Source organism: Xyrauchen texanus, chromosome 43 (assembly GCF_025860055.1).
Source record: "Xyrauchen texanus isolate HMW12.3.18 chromosome 43, RBS_HiC_50CHRs, whole genome shotgun sequence".
NCBI lineage: Eukaryota > Metazoa > Chordata > Actinopteri > Cypriniformes > Catostomidae > Xyrauchen > Xyrauchen texanus.
In genome coordinates, this window is record NC_068318.1 from 23,561,144 (window position 1) to 23,578,220 (window position 17,077).

The 17,077-nt window shown below is 38.8% G+C and overlaps 1 protein-coding gene across 1 annotated transcript in view; it reads right to left on the reverse strand.

The window, feature by feature from the left end:
• Positions 1–17,077, reverse strand: part of LOC127635742 (homeobox protein cut-like 1) — a 125,278-nt gene that overhangs the window by 29,308 nt on the left and 78,893 nt on the right. The window contains exons 11-18 of the mRNA XM_052115974.1: positions 14,768–14,956; positions 12,684–12,742; positions 9,977–10,025; positions 9,152–9,239; positions 6,636–7,352; positions 2,504–2,584; positions 602–703; positions 261–347 (exon numbers count right to left, since the gene is read on the reverse strand). Of these exons, the coding sequence (XP_051971934.1) occupies positions 261–347; positions 602–703; positions 2,504–2,584; positions 6,636–7,352; positions 9,152–9,239; positions 9,977–10,025; positions 12,684–12,742; positions 14,768–14,956 (1,372 nt within the window). The remainder of the gene's footprint in view (positions 1–260; positions 348–601; positions 704–2,503; positions 2,585–6,635; positions 7,353–9,151; positions 9,240–9,976; positions 10,026–12,683; positions 12,743–14,767; positions 14,957–17,077) is intronic.

Below are 17,077 nucleotides of genomic sequence, written 5' to 3' on the forward strand. Positions count from 1 at the left end.
TGCAAACAGTTTTATATAATAAAGCTACACAAAAGGAAAGACATGGTAGACAAAAACATCTGTTTTCTGTGATCTATACTTTAAAAGATTTTTCAACACGTGTTCATACACAGGGTTTTTATTGATGTATATTTATGACATACATCGGTCATAAATCACCATGACTCAGATTTATGACAGAAGTTTATTGAAAGCAGTAGTGCTCTTGGCGTGGGGGTAAAATCTGGGGGAAACTTTTAACAGACAGTACAAAACCTCACCAAGTCTTAGACTCTGTGCATATATTTGGAAATAGCTGCCCGACCCTCTGTGGTAACCTGATCGTCGTTGCCTCTCCCCCACGCCGTCTGCAGTGGCAGGTGGGGAAGAAACAGTTTAATTCCAGTACACAAGCTTGGACAGGAAAAGTGTAAATGAGGGAATTTTAAACATTCAAAAAAGGGGACGAGGACCGATATTATACTTGTTGTATTTGATACAATATTTTTGGCAATATAGAGATCTATCCTCAAGGTAATGACGCAACATATTCAGGGTAAAATGGAAAAACACATGTGAGAGCCCTGACTGCCTATCTACCCGATGGAGGAACATGACTCACCTGCTTTCTGCACTTGCAACTCTCTCTTGGCCTGCTCCAAGATGGACTTTATAGCCTCATCTGAGCCTGTCTCAGGTGTGCGGATGCGTGTGGTGATGTTACCTGTGAAGATACAAAAAGTTTAGACAATGAGACATGTAGAACTCAGCCAACTGTATCAGCAGCATTTCATGTGTAACAAAATATTGACCTATTTTGTTATGAAATGGAGCACAGCAGATACTGTAATTTTCATACATCTTCACACAGCTCAAATATAAAAAATGGTATTATAAATTAAGTTAAAGTACTGTAATAATTCACCCAAAAGAAAAGTGACTTACATTTCGGTTTGCTTTTCAAATAATGCCAGAACACACGCTTTTTTGCCTTTGTAGAAGCTTAACTGACATGGTCACAAAGATCTGTTGTTGTGTCAAAAAGACTTGAGTGAAGATTTTTCAAAACCTCTACTTTTTGTGTTAAAAGGAAACTAGCACATGGGTTTGGAACTATAAGAGGGTGAGTAAATAATTACAGAATTTTAATTCTGGGTGAAGTATTCTTTTGATTTTAATGTCAATAATGAAAATGCATTCATCAAAGCAACCACAGTCCTTGCGAGTACCAGACTCATTTGCACAGAACTAAAAAATAATTATCAAACATTTGCTTGTCTATACTACTGCACATATCGGCACCTGCACTGCCCCTGGCTACAACAGCACTTCCTGTACACAGACTGAAACTTTTTCCTATCCTCTTATGTCCACAGACTCCATACAACAAAGAATCAGCAAGATTTGGACAGAAGCAATGACAAACAACAGCACACTCAGGGATGATCAGGTGGGTCAAAAAATTATAAACAAAGAAAGAGAGAGAGACAGATAGATAGAATGATAGATAGAATAACAGCCAGATGGGAACAGAGGAAAAAGTGTCAGAGAGAAGTGCCCTCCGATGGGGCGATGAGCAGTGGGCAGCGGGGCAATGTCAGAGTCACTGGAGTGTTAGAAGAGCAGCTGGACGTGTATGTGAGGTGGAAGTAATGCTCTCTCTCTTCCTCACACACACAGGGGTGGCTAGCCACCCACAGCGCCGCCCTGGGGGAGACTCAACCACCAGTTGTGATGTGGTGGCACTGTGGATCTGTCTAAAGGATTCAGACACACATATATACACGTATATATACACATAATCAGACCACAAAATAACAGGACAGACGTTTCAAGGACCTCCATGATGGAAAACTACGCAGAGAACACTAATTTAGACTTGATAACACTCACAAAAAAGTTTTCCACAGTTTGAAACTAATATTTGAGGCCAAAGTTTAAATGTAGCACAGATTTAGCATATACTGTAAAAAGCTGTATTCTGGTGCAAAACAGGGTCTTCAAAAGTGATACGTTACCCAAGAATGCAAATTCTGTCATTATTTACTCACCTTTATGTCGTTTCAAACCTGTATGACTTACTTTCTTCCATGGAACACACAAAGAGAATTTTGAAGAATGTTTACATGGCTCTCTTCCATTCAATGAAAGCAAATGAGGACTATTACTCGTAAATGCACCATAAAAGTAGTCTATACCAATAACAGATTTGTGTGAGGAACAGACAGAAATTAACCTTCAATGTATGGAAAAGAACAACTTTTTGAAAAGAACAATTATTTATTGTGCTATAAATAATTCCTGCTGTGTTCTACGGAAGAAGAATGTTTTCTGAGGGGTGAACTATCCCTTTAAATTCCAGTCACACCCCTTGCACCCCTGTTTCTCTCACTGAACACTTGTTTTGCAACAGATTCCAGGCCAGAGATCGAGAAGAAACAGACCAGCACAACAGAAACATACAGACACAGCAGATCTGAAACTCCAGAAACCCGTAACACGTGAGGGAAGGCGTGAAACAGACCTGGCCGTGTGGAGCCTTCCAAGCCGGTTCTTCGCTTCGGAACATCCTGAAACACTCTGTTCAGGTTCTGGCCTGGATTCTCTGTTGGAAAACAAGTGGCGGAAGATAATAAAGTAAGACCAAGCCCTAAACTTCTGCTGTCAATTGTCCAATCATCTTCAGTCACTTGCCTCTGTCACATCGGGCCAGTGCTGCGTTGTTACTACATTTTACCTTCATTGATAAGCATGTAAAAACTGAGGCTTTTTAAAAAATGTTTTTAAAAGCTGAAGTGGGTAATGTTTCAATGTTCAAATATTTTCTCCTATCCCAGTTTAATATGCAGAGTAAACTACAAGTAAGCCATTTGTAGGTTAATTTCCCAGAAACACTGTGGCTCTGTGGTGCTATCAAAACATTGCTTTGCTTGTTTGAGAATCCTGACCAGCCTGACACAAAAATATTGGCCTTAACCAATGGCCTGAGTTTGGGGTTGGACTTTGGAGGGTTCGGAAACCTGTTTGAAATAAAAGACCCCATTTACACCTGGTATTAAGATGCTTTTCAGGTGATCCGATCACAAGTGGTCAGTGCTAAATACAGGTTTAAATGGGTTCTAAAATGTTTTGTGATCGAATCACAAAAAATACACATGTATGTCAAAAACGCATGTAACCCCATCACATTTGAGGTGTAAACACTTATGCGTCCTGGACAGCAGTGAAGCGCATCTGTCAATCCACCATTGCACTAAAACAAGAGTTTACACTTTGCCTGTTACAAGCAGCTTTAAAAAAGAAAATAACCGTCTGATCGGAAAATTTTTAAAAGCGAACACATACACAAGCCAGAGAACTTCACAGATCTTCTTCAGTGTGTCTGATATCAACATGTAGAGACACAGATGACAAGTACACACATCTGAAGTTCTGCTTACTCAGGTTTTTCACTAAAATAATGGAGAATTCTGCTCGAAATGTCACGCTTGTGCTTAGATTGAATTTAATTTAATTTGCATCTGGGAAAAACAGCACTCAGGTTCTTAGCAATTTCCTTGTGAATTATTACTTTTTTTTTTGCAGTTTAATATCATGCAGTAACACACTGATAAGAGTGACTAATGTATGTAATCATGAAATCAGAGACCCTCCCCATGAAATCCGAACACAAGTGGTCACAGGAGATGCATTTATCCAACCAGGTATAAACAACGATGTGTCTCGCCTGACCATATGTGATCGGATCATCCGAGACACATCTTAACACCAGGTGTAAACAGGGTCAAAAATTCCACATTTCAGCTTTAAACATTTGGTTTTCTAAGATGTATTGAACATAGCTGTTGTGAATTTTGCTCTTTTAAATATGTTAAAGTGTGTAGGTGGCATATAATGACAAAAAACAAAACATTGCATGTACTCTAGCGAAGTGAGCATTTTGCGTGGCACGATTATATACAAAGTCAATGCAAAGATGCAAATTCGTATGGTGCGGTGCGAATGAAGCGAATGCTGCGACTCGAACGTGCGAAATCACTTAATTTGCGTATTCGCATGAAAAATCTGCAGGCCGCATTGTCGCGAAAGCCTATCAGCATCGAGATTGTTCGAATGTCACTGATCTATTGATGTAGGAGCAGTAGAAATCTGGAAAAATATATTAAAAACTTTTTGTAGCGGTGTGTAGGCACCCGGAATTGTATGACACAACGGCATACATGTACAGAGACCGGACGAGAAGCCCCTCCTCCTGTCCTTTTCCGGAAGAGAAGGGGAAATACATGCAGGTTCGCGTTACTCGCACGAGTTTAAACACACATTTATAATCCAGTCAAATTCGCACGAGTAATGCAAGGTGAACATTTTCTTTGCGTTGTATGTGAACGCACCATTAGGGGTCGTTCAGACTGAATGCATTTTTTTAAGTTAGATGCAGCGCAATAAATACAGAACGCATGCATCTCGAGACGCATTTTTTGAAAGGTAAGTTATTTTAAACCTTACATGGCACATAAAAAGCGTGTTCAAGGATGTCTGTCTAGTGCATGTTTACATTGAAAAACAGCACTGATGGACACAAATTCAAGTTTGTTGTGAAAAGCCCCTGAGTCACTTTCGATACAGTAAAAGCCAAAATTTACTTGTGATAGGCTTAGAAACTTCAAACAAATCAGTAAATTTTTGCACCATATGCCATCATTTTCCAAAAAAAAAGGAAAGAAAAAAAGGGTATTAATTGAGCTTTCATTATATAATAGTTATATAATAGTTATTTTATTTCCAGCTATTACTGAAATGAAAAAACAATCAATGTTTAGAAAACTTCCAATAACATTACCAATCAAATATGATACTTTTACTTTGACTGACACGTGTAAATATCCTTTGAGTGGTAGTTTGTTAGGCATTAACACATCGACCTAGTCTGACCTAAAAGAAAGCCACCTGCGCCCAGTAGAACTCACTCAAGTGATTATATCAACGTTAATGTGCTCCTTTAGCCTGGCTATTTAATGCGAATGAATGGGTTTTAAGGTTTTTACAAAGTTAATACTCCCATGGGAGACCACAAGCCGACGGTATGGAGGCAGCCAGCCAGACTAGATTCCCTTGAAGACGTTCCAAACTGGTGTGTAGACACGCGGGTAGCACAGTCAGCCTTTTTCAGCAGCGGCTGTTTCAAAACTACTGCCTCACAGCTAGACTGAACAAAATAAGACTCGGCTCAACATGGCTTCTAGGATTCGGATCCAACTGTCCTCATATGCAAGTACTCTCGCTCATGCTGGGCTTGGTCTTCATTGGTTCGCTATAGCTGTGAAGCTAACTTCCACTTCAACCGAAGGCTGAGAGCAAAACAAAATACAGAGTAGACCAATAAAGTGTAGCTCTCTTTAGAGCAACAAGCTGCATCTGCTAACTGATAGCATTTCCGTCCGAATTTAGTAATGTATGTGCACCACGTAGTCATATAATTAATAATTATGCTAGCAAAGAGTTGCGTCAAAGGTCAATAAGGCCCGAAACATACTGAATGCAAGTGCACAAGTACTTCTAGCAACGTCAGTTCGATTGCACGCATTGTTGCTTTATGAAACGTGTGAAAACACGCTTGGCATTCTCAGTGTTACCACAAGGGGCACTATAGCTAGCATTAAAGCCAAAGTTCACTTCTGTTTCACGTGTGCTGCGACGTCTCGTGCACAGTGCACGTGAAGTAAATTTCATCATCAGCGCGATCCGTGCAGGCTGTTCACGTGCAGCCAAGTTTTTCTACCTTTGCATCACTGTACATATCGGTATGCATCATCTGCGCATGTGCCTGAACTTGACTGTACTAAAGAGAATCATGAAGCATTGTATGTGTCCGTATAGGATTGCGGTCAAAAAAGCATACTTAAAAAAGCTAAAATGCATTACTGTGTGCGAGACGTAACAGCACGCGGAAAAACGAAGTATGCTCCAGTCTAGCATTTAGCGAAAACAAGCAATTTTGTTAAACGTATATATATATATATATATATATATGGAATTTCAGCTAGTAAGAAATTAATTACAGATAACAGTAATTGCATTTTGAAAAGGAGCGAATGACAGATAATTGTGAAATTTGACGAGTAAAAATACATTTACAGATATCAAACATTACAGCCTTGAATGTTTGAAGTTCAAATAAAAAAATGTATATCAAGTTTGGGTTTTCCCCACAAGTAATGGTATAATTTTTAATATCAAGTGTCATTGCTGTAACTAGGGCAAATGTAATTACTGATATACCAAATTAGCATTTTCACTAGTATAAATTCCATTCCTGATATCAAGAATTAGCATTTTTACTAGACTAGAATAACTAGATATCTATCATAGATATTCATATACCTGTAGATGTTCATTGATATTCATATCCTGCACGTGATTAGATGTCAAAAGGGTGTGCAATATGTCCTGTATGGTAAATACAACATATTGCAAGAACTGTGGCATTGCAATGTGTTGGCCAAGCATTTGCGTTATTGATAGAGTATGATTCGAGAAAAATCACACTGAATACTTTCATCACGTGCACACTGATTGAAAATAAACGTGCAATGGGAGAATATCTACTATTATGGTGATAGCAGGGTTAAGTATTTTCCTCAGGTTCAGTCACTGACCTCTCTGCCTGCCCTGGATGCTCCTCAGCGCCAGTATGTTCTGCTCATCAGACAGGAAGAGCTTCATCTTATGAAAGGGCTCTTTGCCGCGGATGGTTAGCTTGCTCCAGGGTTTGGGCCGGGCTAAAATCTCACTAACCGAGCCTTGGGACAGACCCAGAACATAATGACCAAACACCCGCTGGCCAATATTATGTTTGATCAGCTGTTCCTTGACCTGTCGGGCGATCTCAGCCGTGTCCATTTCCTCGCCTTCCGATGTGCTGCCCGTGCCCTCTGATTGGCTGGGAGAAGGTGACATACCATTGACCTCCGGGCTGCCTGCTGACTGAGGCGGTAGGGGGCTGGAGAGAGAGTTGGTTGTAGCATAATGAGGCGGCCCGAACAGCACGGAACTGGGAGAGGGGTCTTGGAGGGCTTTGGTGTAGATGGATTGCATGAGCTGCCTCTGAAGGAGGGAGTTGAGTGCCATTTTACCAGCCAGCGGGGGGAACGTGGCACCCACGCTGGCCATGCCTGGAGTGAAGAAATCTGGCCCCATGCCTGTGGGGGAGAAGGGGTGGGTACCGTTTGCACTGGCAGCAGATTCGGAGGTAGCGGTGCCCGTCCTCATCAACAACTGAGGGGAGGGGGGAGGAGGAGACCCCTGGAGCGTGGTGGGGACCGGAGTGGCAGGAAGACGCTGAGGGTTTTCTTTACTTTTCCGTCCCAATGCTCCTACAGATTAGAACAAAAATAGGAGTTAAAGCTGACAAGAAAATCATGGGTACCGTCATGGGAACGGTTTTAGACTTATGCAAACAATATGTAAGGGATAATGTACAGGTAGCCAGTCTTTATCGCTAAATAAACCCAGACAGGGTGATACGTTCATCACACTGAAGTTGAAGTTGAAGTTTTTCCCCCTAATAATGACCAGCTGACTGTACATTATGCTGCTTATTACATGACTACTTAACCAAGTAAATAAATACATAAATAAATCAACATGAAATATTGATTTGAGTTGAGAGACCAGAGGCTGATACGAGAGACATGAAACTAGCACGGCTATGTAGTAAATCAGTTTCCTGGGACAATGGTCAATTATACAGTTTAGTATTCATTACACAAAAATATTTTCCACAGAATGCTGTGACTGACCAATCAGAATAAAGTATTCCAAAGGGGCATGTAAAAGGATGAATTTATCACAACATGTAAAACCAATGACATACTGCACACTATAACTGCATTATAAAAATATATTAGCCTATTTTTAAGATTTACAAATTTCATAACAAAATTCCATCAAACTGAATTGTGAAATGTTTACAAAATTAATAAAATGTTTAAAAATTAAAGTTGTTTTATTTTATTAATGATTACTCATTTAGATTTGATGGCATTTTGTTATGAAATTTTTATTGACACTAAAGGGCCAGATTTGAACCGGCTTCACCCACTTGAGCACCACTGCACAATGTATCTGGAGCATGTATGCTAACCACTGCACCTCGGCTTTGATAGTAAAAAAAAAAAAAAAAAAAGAAATTCCAATAACTCAAATTAAAAATAAGTTCAAAACAAAATGTTATTCATGTAGAAACAAAGCATAAACACTTGCTTTGTATTTGTCAAGAAATTCCATAGTGTGTGTGCGTGCCACAGGCAACACTGATCTTCTCTGAGGTCTCTAGAATAGAAGGCATGTTCAGGAATATAAGCCCAGGCAACTGTGCGTGGGCTACCTGCTCATGCTGCGGGGACTCTTTCCTGCAATGGCTCATGGGTGTCAGTATGGTTATCTTTTTTGCTTTGACAAATCACCTCTGCTACATGTGATTCCATAACAATACCATCACTTTATACAACTGAGGCAAAATCAATATCCAGTGCAATAGAATTCTGTTGGCCATGAGACAAATACATGCTACGACCATACATGATTCTCCATTACTGCCATAAGCAATGGATGCCTAGTTTAAAAATGCTAAATTTGAGGTAGAAAGGCACATTTACAATGCAAATTAAATGTATGATCTCCGTGAGGATGTCCAGAGGTGTTCCTTAATGACATTTCCAACTTCATTCACATAGTGTGCTCAAAAGGGCAGGAAAAGGGAAATAAAACCAAATTATCACATTGGTCTCCGCTAGCCGTTCAGGATTTATGCAAGCCCCAGGTGACCTTATCTCTCACAAGCCAAAATGTTATAAGTTCCTGCCTCTGCAAATGAATGAACTGACCTTAACAACAAGGATGCCTCCAAACATAACTCATCACTATCAGGATAATCTGTTACGATATTTATTCATTTTACCTTGCGGCAAAAGCAAACTTGTCAGAGAAGTTCTGAAAGTTTTATGAGGTCATGTCTTTGTGATTCAAAAAGCATTTTATTTAAATGTAGTTTTTGAAATAAGCTATCAATTAAGAAACTAAAAATGATAATAATTGAAATACAGCCTAGCTATTTCAGAACAACTGGCTGTCTAATGTTCCTCGGATGATGTTGGATGCCCTGGAAACTCACCACTATTGGCCAGTCGTTTCAAAGCGCTGTCTGACAGCTGGCTGTGGTCTTTCCCCATCAGCAACATCTCTAACGGCTTGGAAGAGTCCTAAAAAGTGCGTCACAGACAGGGAAAAAAAAAGAATAAAGGAAAGAAAGAAAGAAGCAATGAAGAGAAGAAAACAGAAAAATTGAAGAAAAAATGAAGAAAGAAAGAAAAAGATATAAAGAAGCAATGAAGGAAAGAAGGTAAAAAGAAAGAGGGAAAAAAGGAAGAAAGAAAGAAAGAAAGGAGAGAAGCACAGAAAAGATAAAAAGAAGCAACAAAGGAAAGAAGGAAAAAAGAAAGAGGGGAAAAAGAAAAAAGAATGGAAAGAAGCAAAGAAAAAGACAGAAAGATGCAATGGAGGAAAGAAGGAAGGGAGGAAAAAGAAAGAACAAAGAAAAAAGATAGAAGGAAGGAAAAAAGTAAGAAAGAAAAAGCAAGGAAGAAATAAAGGAGGAAGGAAGGAAAAAGAAAGAAAAAGCAAGGAAGGAAAACATAAAGGAGGAAGGAAGGAAAAGAAAGAAGGATGGAAGAAAAAACAAGCAAGGTAGAAAGGAAGGAAAAAGAAAGAAAGAAAAAGCAAGGAAGGAAGGAAAAAATAAAGGAAGCAAAAAAAAAAAAAAAAAGATATCAGAAACAAACAAGACAAATTCATTATGTGATATTTAAGTTAAGATATTTAAGCACCAAATGCAATATTACACGATTAAACCTTATAAAACACTAAAAGCAATCTAATTATAACTCTAGTCTTTACTTCAAGTCATCTTTTAGTCTACTATTGAAGTGTAAACTCTTACCTGTACTGAAGAGTGATCTGATGAATTGTGCTCCAAAGATTTCAGGGTGCTGGTAAATGCAAAAAGATATTTTAGACTAAAAAAACTAAAAAACAAAAATGTAATCAGAAATCCGCTAACAAAACACTTCAGTTTCTGTTTCTGTTTCAGTTTACGCCCCCAACTCTGCTCAGCTCAATAAATGTTTGTGCAACATCCAAATATGTATAATTTCAAATATTGTTGTGGCACCAGCATTCAGATTACCCAAATTAACCTGTGTGCCTAACTGTGCACCTCACGTGTTATCTGTGAACTAAACCGGCCCGTTTTCAAAAGCCCTTGAGGTGAAAACATTAACTATATTATGATGGAATGTGCCTTAAGCAGGCAGCAAGCTATCAATATACATTCAGCAAAGTGGCTATTTACGCCGATCATCAGAATAGCACAGATCTTAACAAGATCCTCTATTCACAGATTACTAGCTTTATAAATCCCAATTGGGAATATTACAGCTGAAATCAAGTTATGCAATGAATGGCCAGACATCTCCCGAACCCTCCCAACACACATTGATAGCAGAGACGCACGGGTGAGCCAAAAACACACACATCACTCAATTAGGTTATCGCCGATGCAAACTACGTTAGCCTTCTCATTACAGCTGTGGCTGAAGATAAAACGTAGCAATCGCTCAGTCGCGAACACAGACCACTCCAACAACAAAGCGTGCTTAATCCGCTTTTCTCGAAAATAAGACCCGATACTCCTTGCATACCTGAGGCTCTTTGAATTTATTAAACAGAATGGAGATTACAGTTGAGTGAAATTCCTCTCTGTAAAATACAGGGAAGGAAAGGTCCAAATACGCTTGCGGTGTGGAGACGGACGCGTGCCGAGAGATTTGGCAAACACTGCGGTTCATATCTTCGCTGGCTACACTCAGTGAGTCCCACCAGGTACTGAGAAATCATAGTTCAAGCTCTCCAGCAACAGAGGACAAAAAAAGACACAAAGAACAGCATAATGGAGCAACATAAAGGTTAAGGATGGTCTGAGGGTTGAGAATGAGATTCAAAATGATGTAGTTGGATAAAAGGGCTCGGTCTGGCCATTCTCGACAAAAACTTTGCTTATTTTAGGCCCAAGTTATTGTCAATTCATGGTACAGTATAGAGATTGTGTACTTTGCTGATACTGATAACTAAGGCAGTGGAACATGCTGATAACCGATTAATTGGCCGATTAATTTTTAAAATGTATTTAATGAAAGTTTATTTTTTTCCCTTACTGTGACAGGCAAAGAATCAAAATGAGGGGAGTACATTACCAGATGCTTGTGCAGAAAACCAGAAAAAATTCAGATTTGGAGTATAACCCAAAACACCAGGGGCTCTTGTTTTGAAATGTATATGCTTCCAGCTCACACAAACACACAATGGAAACAAAACAATGCATGCTTACAATCATCTACAATATATTACCATTAAAAAACTATAAACTGTCATATTGGCTAATAAATACTGTATGCACAATAATTCATCACCAGAAGATAATAATTTATCTATAGTTTTATCAAAATTTCCAATATTCCAGTATAATAAAAATAACTCATTTTCTCTAGGACAATGTCAGTCAACATCACATGAACTTAACAATGAAATAAAGGTTATATAAATAAACATTCAATAATGTCTATGCTTCATATGTGTACTTTTTGTTTTATTTTGTTTTGTTTTACCCCTTCATATGTGTAATTTTAGTTTTATAACATTTTGCATTATTAAATTCACCAGATGATGGTTTTAGCCACAGAGATTGATTTTTGCTGATAACCGATAGTACCAAAAAGCAACTATCGGCACCGATTAATCGGTAAATCCCATATATATTGGTCATTTTCTAGTAGAGAACTACATTCACATTTACATTTATGCATTAGGCAAACGCATTTATCCAAAGCGACTTACAGTGCACTTATTACAGGGATAATCCCCTCGGAGCAACCTGGAGTTAAGTGTCTTGCTCAAGGACACAGTAGTGGTGGCTGTGGGGATCGAACCAGCAACCTTCTGATTACCTGATTACCAGTTATGTGCTTTAGACCACTACACCATCACCACTCCGCAACTAGTCTAAACTTTGGACACAAATAATAACTCATACGTTATAATTACTATTGTCCACATTTTAGAATAAACATTAAGTCGTAAAAACAACTAAATGGAAGTATGAGAATAATGTAGTGACCAAAAATGTTAAACAAAAAAACATTATAATAATATTTGAGATTTTTCAAAGTAGCCATTCTTTGCTTAGATCACAGCTTTGCACATTATGGACATTCAACCAACTTCATGATTCATCTGGGATGCTTTTTAAACAGTATTGAAGGAGTTTCCATGTATGCTAGATGCTCTTTTGTTGCCTTTTCTTCACAAACCAGTTCAACTCCAATTAAAATGTTAGTTTTGTGAAGTAGTTCATACGTATATTTGTCTACAGTACAAAACTAATTTCAAGCATTTAAGCTTAAGCCTTTTGGATTGAAATGTATATTCGGCCATGTGTATCAAACTTTTGACTGGTTGTGTATTATACATGCTAAGGTTGCTACAACGTTCTCAGTGTTCAAATAATGCTAAAATATTCACACAAATGGATGAAGCATCAGGATTATTTGAGCTGACAGATTTAGTGCTTCAGGACGCATTTCGTAACTTACCAGAGCTCTCGTTTGATCTCCTCATAGTCTGACTGATCTTGAAGCTTTTCATCAAGTTGCTGGGAAGGGAAAAAGCAAATATACTTATTTCTGAGCAAATCTGTCAAGCAAATCAGTATATGAACTGCATTTACAAGCCCTGTAATCTCAAGAGTGAACTGTAAGAGGTCATACGTTCACTAAAAAATTCTGTCATTATTTACATCATGTTGTTTCAACATGTTGTCTATTATTACTATTATTATTATATTTTTTGGTGGAACACAAAAATTAAAATGATATTTTTTGTGTGGCTTATTCTTATTTAATTATTTATTTATGGAGCTTTACAGTCATGATCACTATCAGCTCTTGGTGTATGGCAAAAGCTACATAAAAATTCTTCTAACATTTCTCCTTAGTGTTCCACAGAAAAAAAATAACAGTATATGGGTTTGCAAATACATGAGTGTGAGTAAATGACAGAATTTTCATTTTTGGGCGAACTATCACTTTAAAAGTATTCCTGTATCTACTTTCCAAGACTGCTGGCAGAGAATGTCCATTCAAACAAATGTAGTTTCCTTATACGCATGCACGAAAGCATGTATATTTGTGTTGGTAATGTTTATGTCTGTGTGTATGGGAGTGAATATGTGAGTTTGACATTGTCTGAGCATGCATGTATGACAGTGTGTGTGTACAGTATGTGTTCATAAATGACTCTCCCTGCACCGCACATGCTTAAAGTCTGCAGTAGAAGCAGTAGTACAGTCCGCTAAAGGCAGGGGAGATCAGAGCAGTCTCTCCGTGTGAAACTCTCAGCTCAGTCTCCTGCCATCCAACCAGCTGTCATTCAAACTCTAAACACTCACTGCACGGGTCACATGGCTCATGTGAGCCGCGGCAACATTTACAGGCCTGTCCTGCATCCGCAGAGTAGAGATCTGACTGCTGCCATGAGCAGGACCATTCATTTAATCTAACATGAGAAGATGAGTTAAAACAACCCGTGTCTGGAGTCCAGTGTTAATTTGATGTTACATGGCAACATTACTCAATAATGAACCACAACTGTACATCTTTAATTAATTGTTATCATGGCAGTCTGATTGTTCAAGGAATAGTTCACACAAAAATTGTAATTCTCTCATCATTTACTCACCCTCATGTCATGCCAGATGTGTCTGACTTTCTTTTTTCTGCAGAACAGAAATTAAGATTTTTAGAAAAATATCTCAGCTTTGTAGGTGAAAGGTGGCCAGAACTTTGAAGCTCTGAAAAGTACATAAAGGCAGCATAAAAGTAATCCATATGACTCCAGTGGTTTAATCCATGTCTTCTGAAGCGAGCCAATCGGTTTTGGGTGACAACAGACCCAAATATATCTCCTTTTTCACTATAAACCTTGACATCAGCAGTCTCCTTGACTATTGAAGCTCAAATTCACTTAGCATCATTTTATGCTCTGTGCATGCGTCAAGCACTAGGAAGTGTAATCGAGCTTAAGTTAATGATCGTGCCTAGAGTCTGCAATGGCAAGGTCTTTGGTACAGTAAAAATGGTGTTTTATTTTGGTCTGTTCTCACCCAAACCTGATTAGATCCCTTTAGAATACATGGATTAAACCACTGGAGTCTTATGGATATACTTTTAAGCTTTTTGGAGTTTGAAAGTTTGGCCATCATTCACTTGCATTTTATGGACCTACAGAGCTGAAATTTTCATCTAAAATCCTTAATTTGTGTTCTGCAGAAGAAAGTCATACACATCTGGGATGGCATAAGGGTGAGTACATTTTTGGGTGAACTATTACTTTCAGTGATGGTATCCCATGGTAATACAGCACTTTAAAATATACCATGGCACTGGATGATTACCATAATTATTTGCTTTAGTATTTCTATAAGAACTGTACTTCAAAGAATACCATAGTATCATCATCATCATCATCATGGTAGTGTCCAATAAACCTTGGAATTAACATGGTAATCCTTGAAACTTCAATACTTACTGCCAGATAAATATGTATGCCCTACTTGATACATTACCTATTTTTTAACCTTTCATTAATATAGTTCATATTTGTCACCGATCTGACTGACCTTTAGCAGGGCCTCTTTGGAGCTCAGCTGCTGCTCGAGCTGGCTGATCTGATTGGTGGAGGTCTCGCTGAGCTGGGCCAGACTGGCCTGGAGTCTCTGAACGTCCTCGGCCAAGCGATCCACCTCCCTCTCTTTCACACACAGTTCTGCCTCCAGACTGCCTCCAGACAGCCCCTCCAGAGACTTCTCCTGCGCACACAAACATATACACATCTATTGGTAAACAAATGCACACATATACAGTATACATATATATATAGTTGAAGTCAGAAGTTTACACACACCTTAGCCAAATACATTTAAACTAAATAAAATGTTTCACAATGCCTGACATTTAATAGAAAACTTTCCCTGTCTTAGGTCAGTTAGGATCACTACTTTATTAAAAGAATGTGAAATGTCAGAATAATAGTAGAGAGAATTATTTATTTCAGCTTTTTTTTCTTTCATTACATTCCCAGTGGTTCAGAAGTTTACATGAACTTGTTAGTATTTGGTAGCATTGCTTTTAAATTGTTTAACTTGGGTCAAACGTTTTGGGTAGCCTTCCACAAGCTTCTTACAATAAGTTGCTGGAATTTTGGCCCATTCCTCCAGAACTGAGCAGACAGAACTGGTGAAACTGAGTCAAGTTTGTAGGCATCCTTGCTCGCAGATGCTTTTTCAGTTCTGGCTTTGTGATGGCCACTCCAGTACCTTGACTTTGTTGTCCTTAAGCCATTTTGCCAGAAATTTGGAGGCATGCTTGGGGTCATTGTCCATTTGGAAGACCCATTTGCGACCAAGCTTTAACTTCCTGGATGATGTCTTGAGATGTTGCTTCAAAATATCAACATCATTTTCTATCCTCATGATGCCATTTATTTTGTGAAGTGCACCAGTCCCTCCTATAGCAGAGGTCCACCATAACATGATGCTGCCACCCCCATGCTTCGTGGTTGGGATTGTGTTCTTTGGCTTGCAAGCTTCAGCCTTTTTCCTCCAAAAATAACGATGGTCATTATGACCAAACAGTTCAATTTTTGTTTCATCAGACAAGAGGATATTTCTCCAAAAAGTAAGGTCTTTGGTAAATGGTCTGCACTTATATAGCACCTTTTATTAACCTTAGAGGTTACCAAAGCACTTTACACTGTGTCCCATTCACACACCAATTGCTGCAGAGCTGCCATGCAAGGTGCTAGCCTGCCATAGGGAGCAACTTGGGGTTCAGTGTCTTGCCCAAGGACACTTCGGCATGTGGAGTCGTGTGGGCCACTAACCCTCCGATTTGCGGCTGACCCGCTCTACCACCTGTGCACTTGCAAACTGTAGTTTTGGAGCAGTGGCTTCTTCCTTGCGGAGCAGCCTTTCAGATTATGTCAATATAGGACTTGTTTTACTGTGGATATAGATACTTGTCTACCTGTTTCCTCCAGCATCTTCACAAGGTCCTTTGCTGTCTGTTCTGGGATTGATTTGCACTTTTCGCACCAAACTACGTTCATCTCTAAGAGACAGAATGCGTCTCCTTCCTGAATGGTATGATGGCTACGTGGTCCGATGGTGTTTATACTTGCGTACTATTGTTTGTACTGACGAACTTGGTACCTTCAGGAGTTTGGAAATTGCTCCCAAGGATGAACCAGACTTGTGGAGTCCACAATTTTTTTTCTGAGATCTTGGCTGATTACTTTTGATTTTTCCATGATGTCAAGCAAAGAGACACAGAGTTTTAAGGTAGGCCTTAAAATATAGCCACAGGTACACCTCCAACAGACTCCAATTAGCCTTTCAGAATCTAATTGGCTAATTGCGTAAAGGCTTGACATAATTTTCTGGAATTATCCAAGCTGTTTCAAGGCACAGTTAACTTAGTGTATGTAAACGTCTGACCCACTGGAATTATGATATAGTCAATTAAAAGTGAAACAATCTGTCTGTATACAATTGTTGGAAAAATTACTCATGTCATGCACAAAGTAGATGTCCAAAACGACTTGCCAAAACTATAGTTTGCTAATATGAAATCTGTAGAGTGGTTAAAAAATAGGTTTAATAACTTAATGACCTAAGTATATGTAAACTTCTGACTTCAGATGTACATATATATACACTGATCAGCCACAACATTAAAACCACCTGCCTAATACTGACTAAAGCCTGAAGTCTACGGTAACTCAGATAACCGCTCTGTACAATTGTGGTGAGAAGAATATCATCTCAGAATGTTATTCAATTCGGTTTGGCGTTGTTTTGCGGCACGAGGGGGAACTACACAATATTAGGCAGGTGATTTTAATGTTGTGGCTTTTATTTTTTTCATGCAGA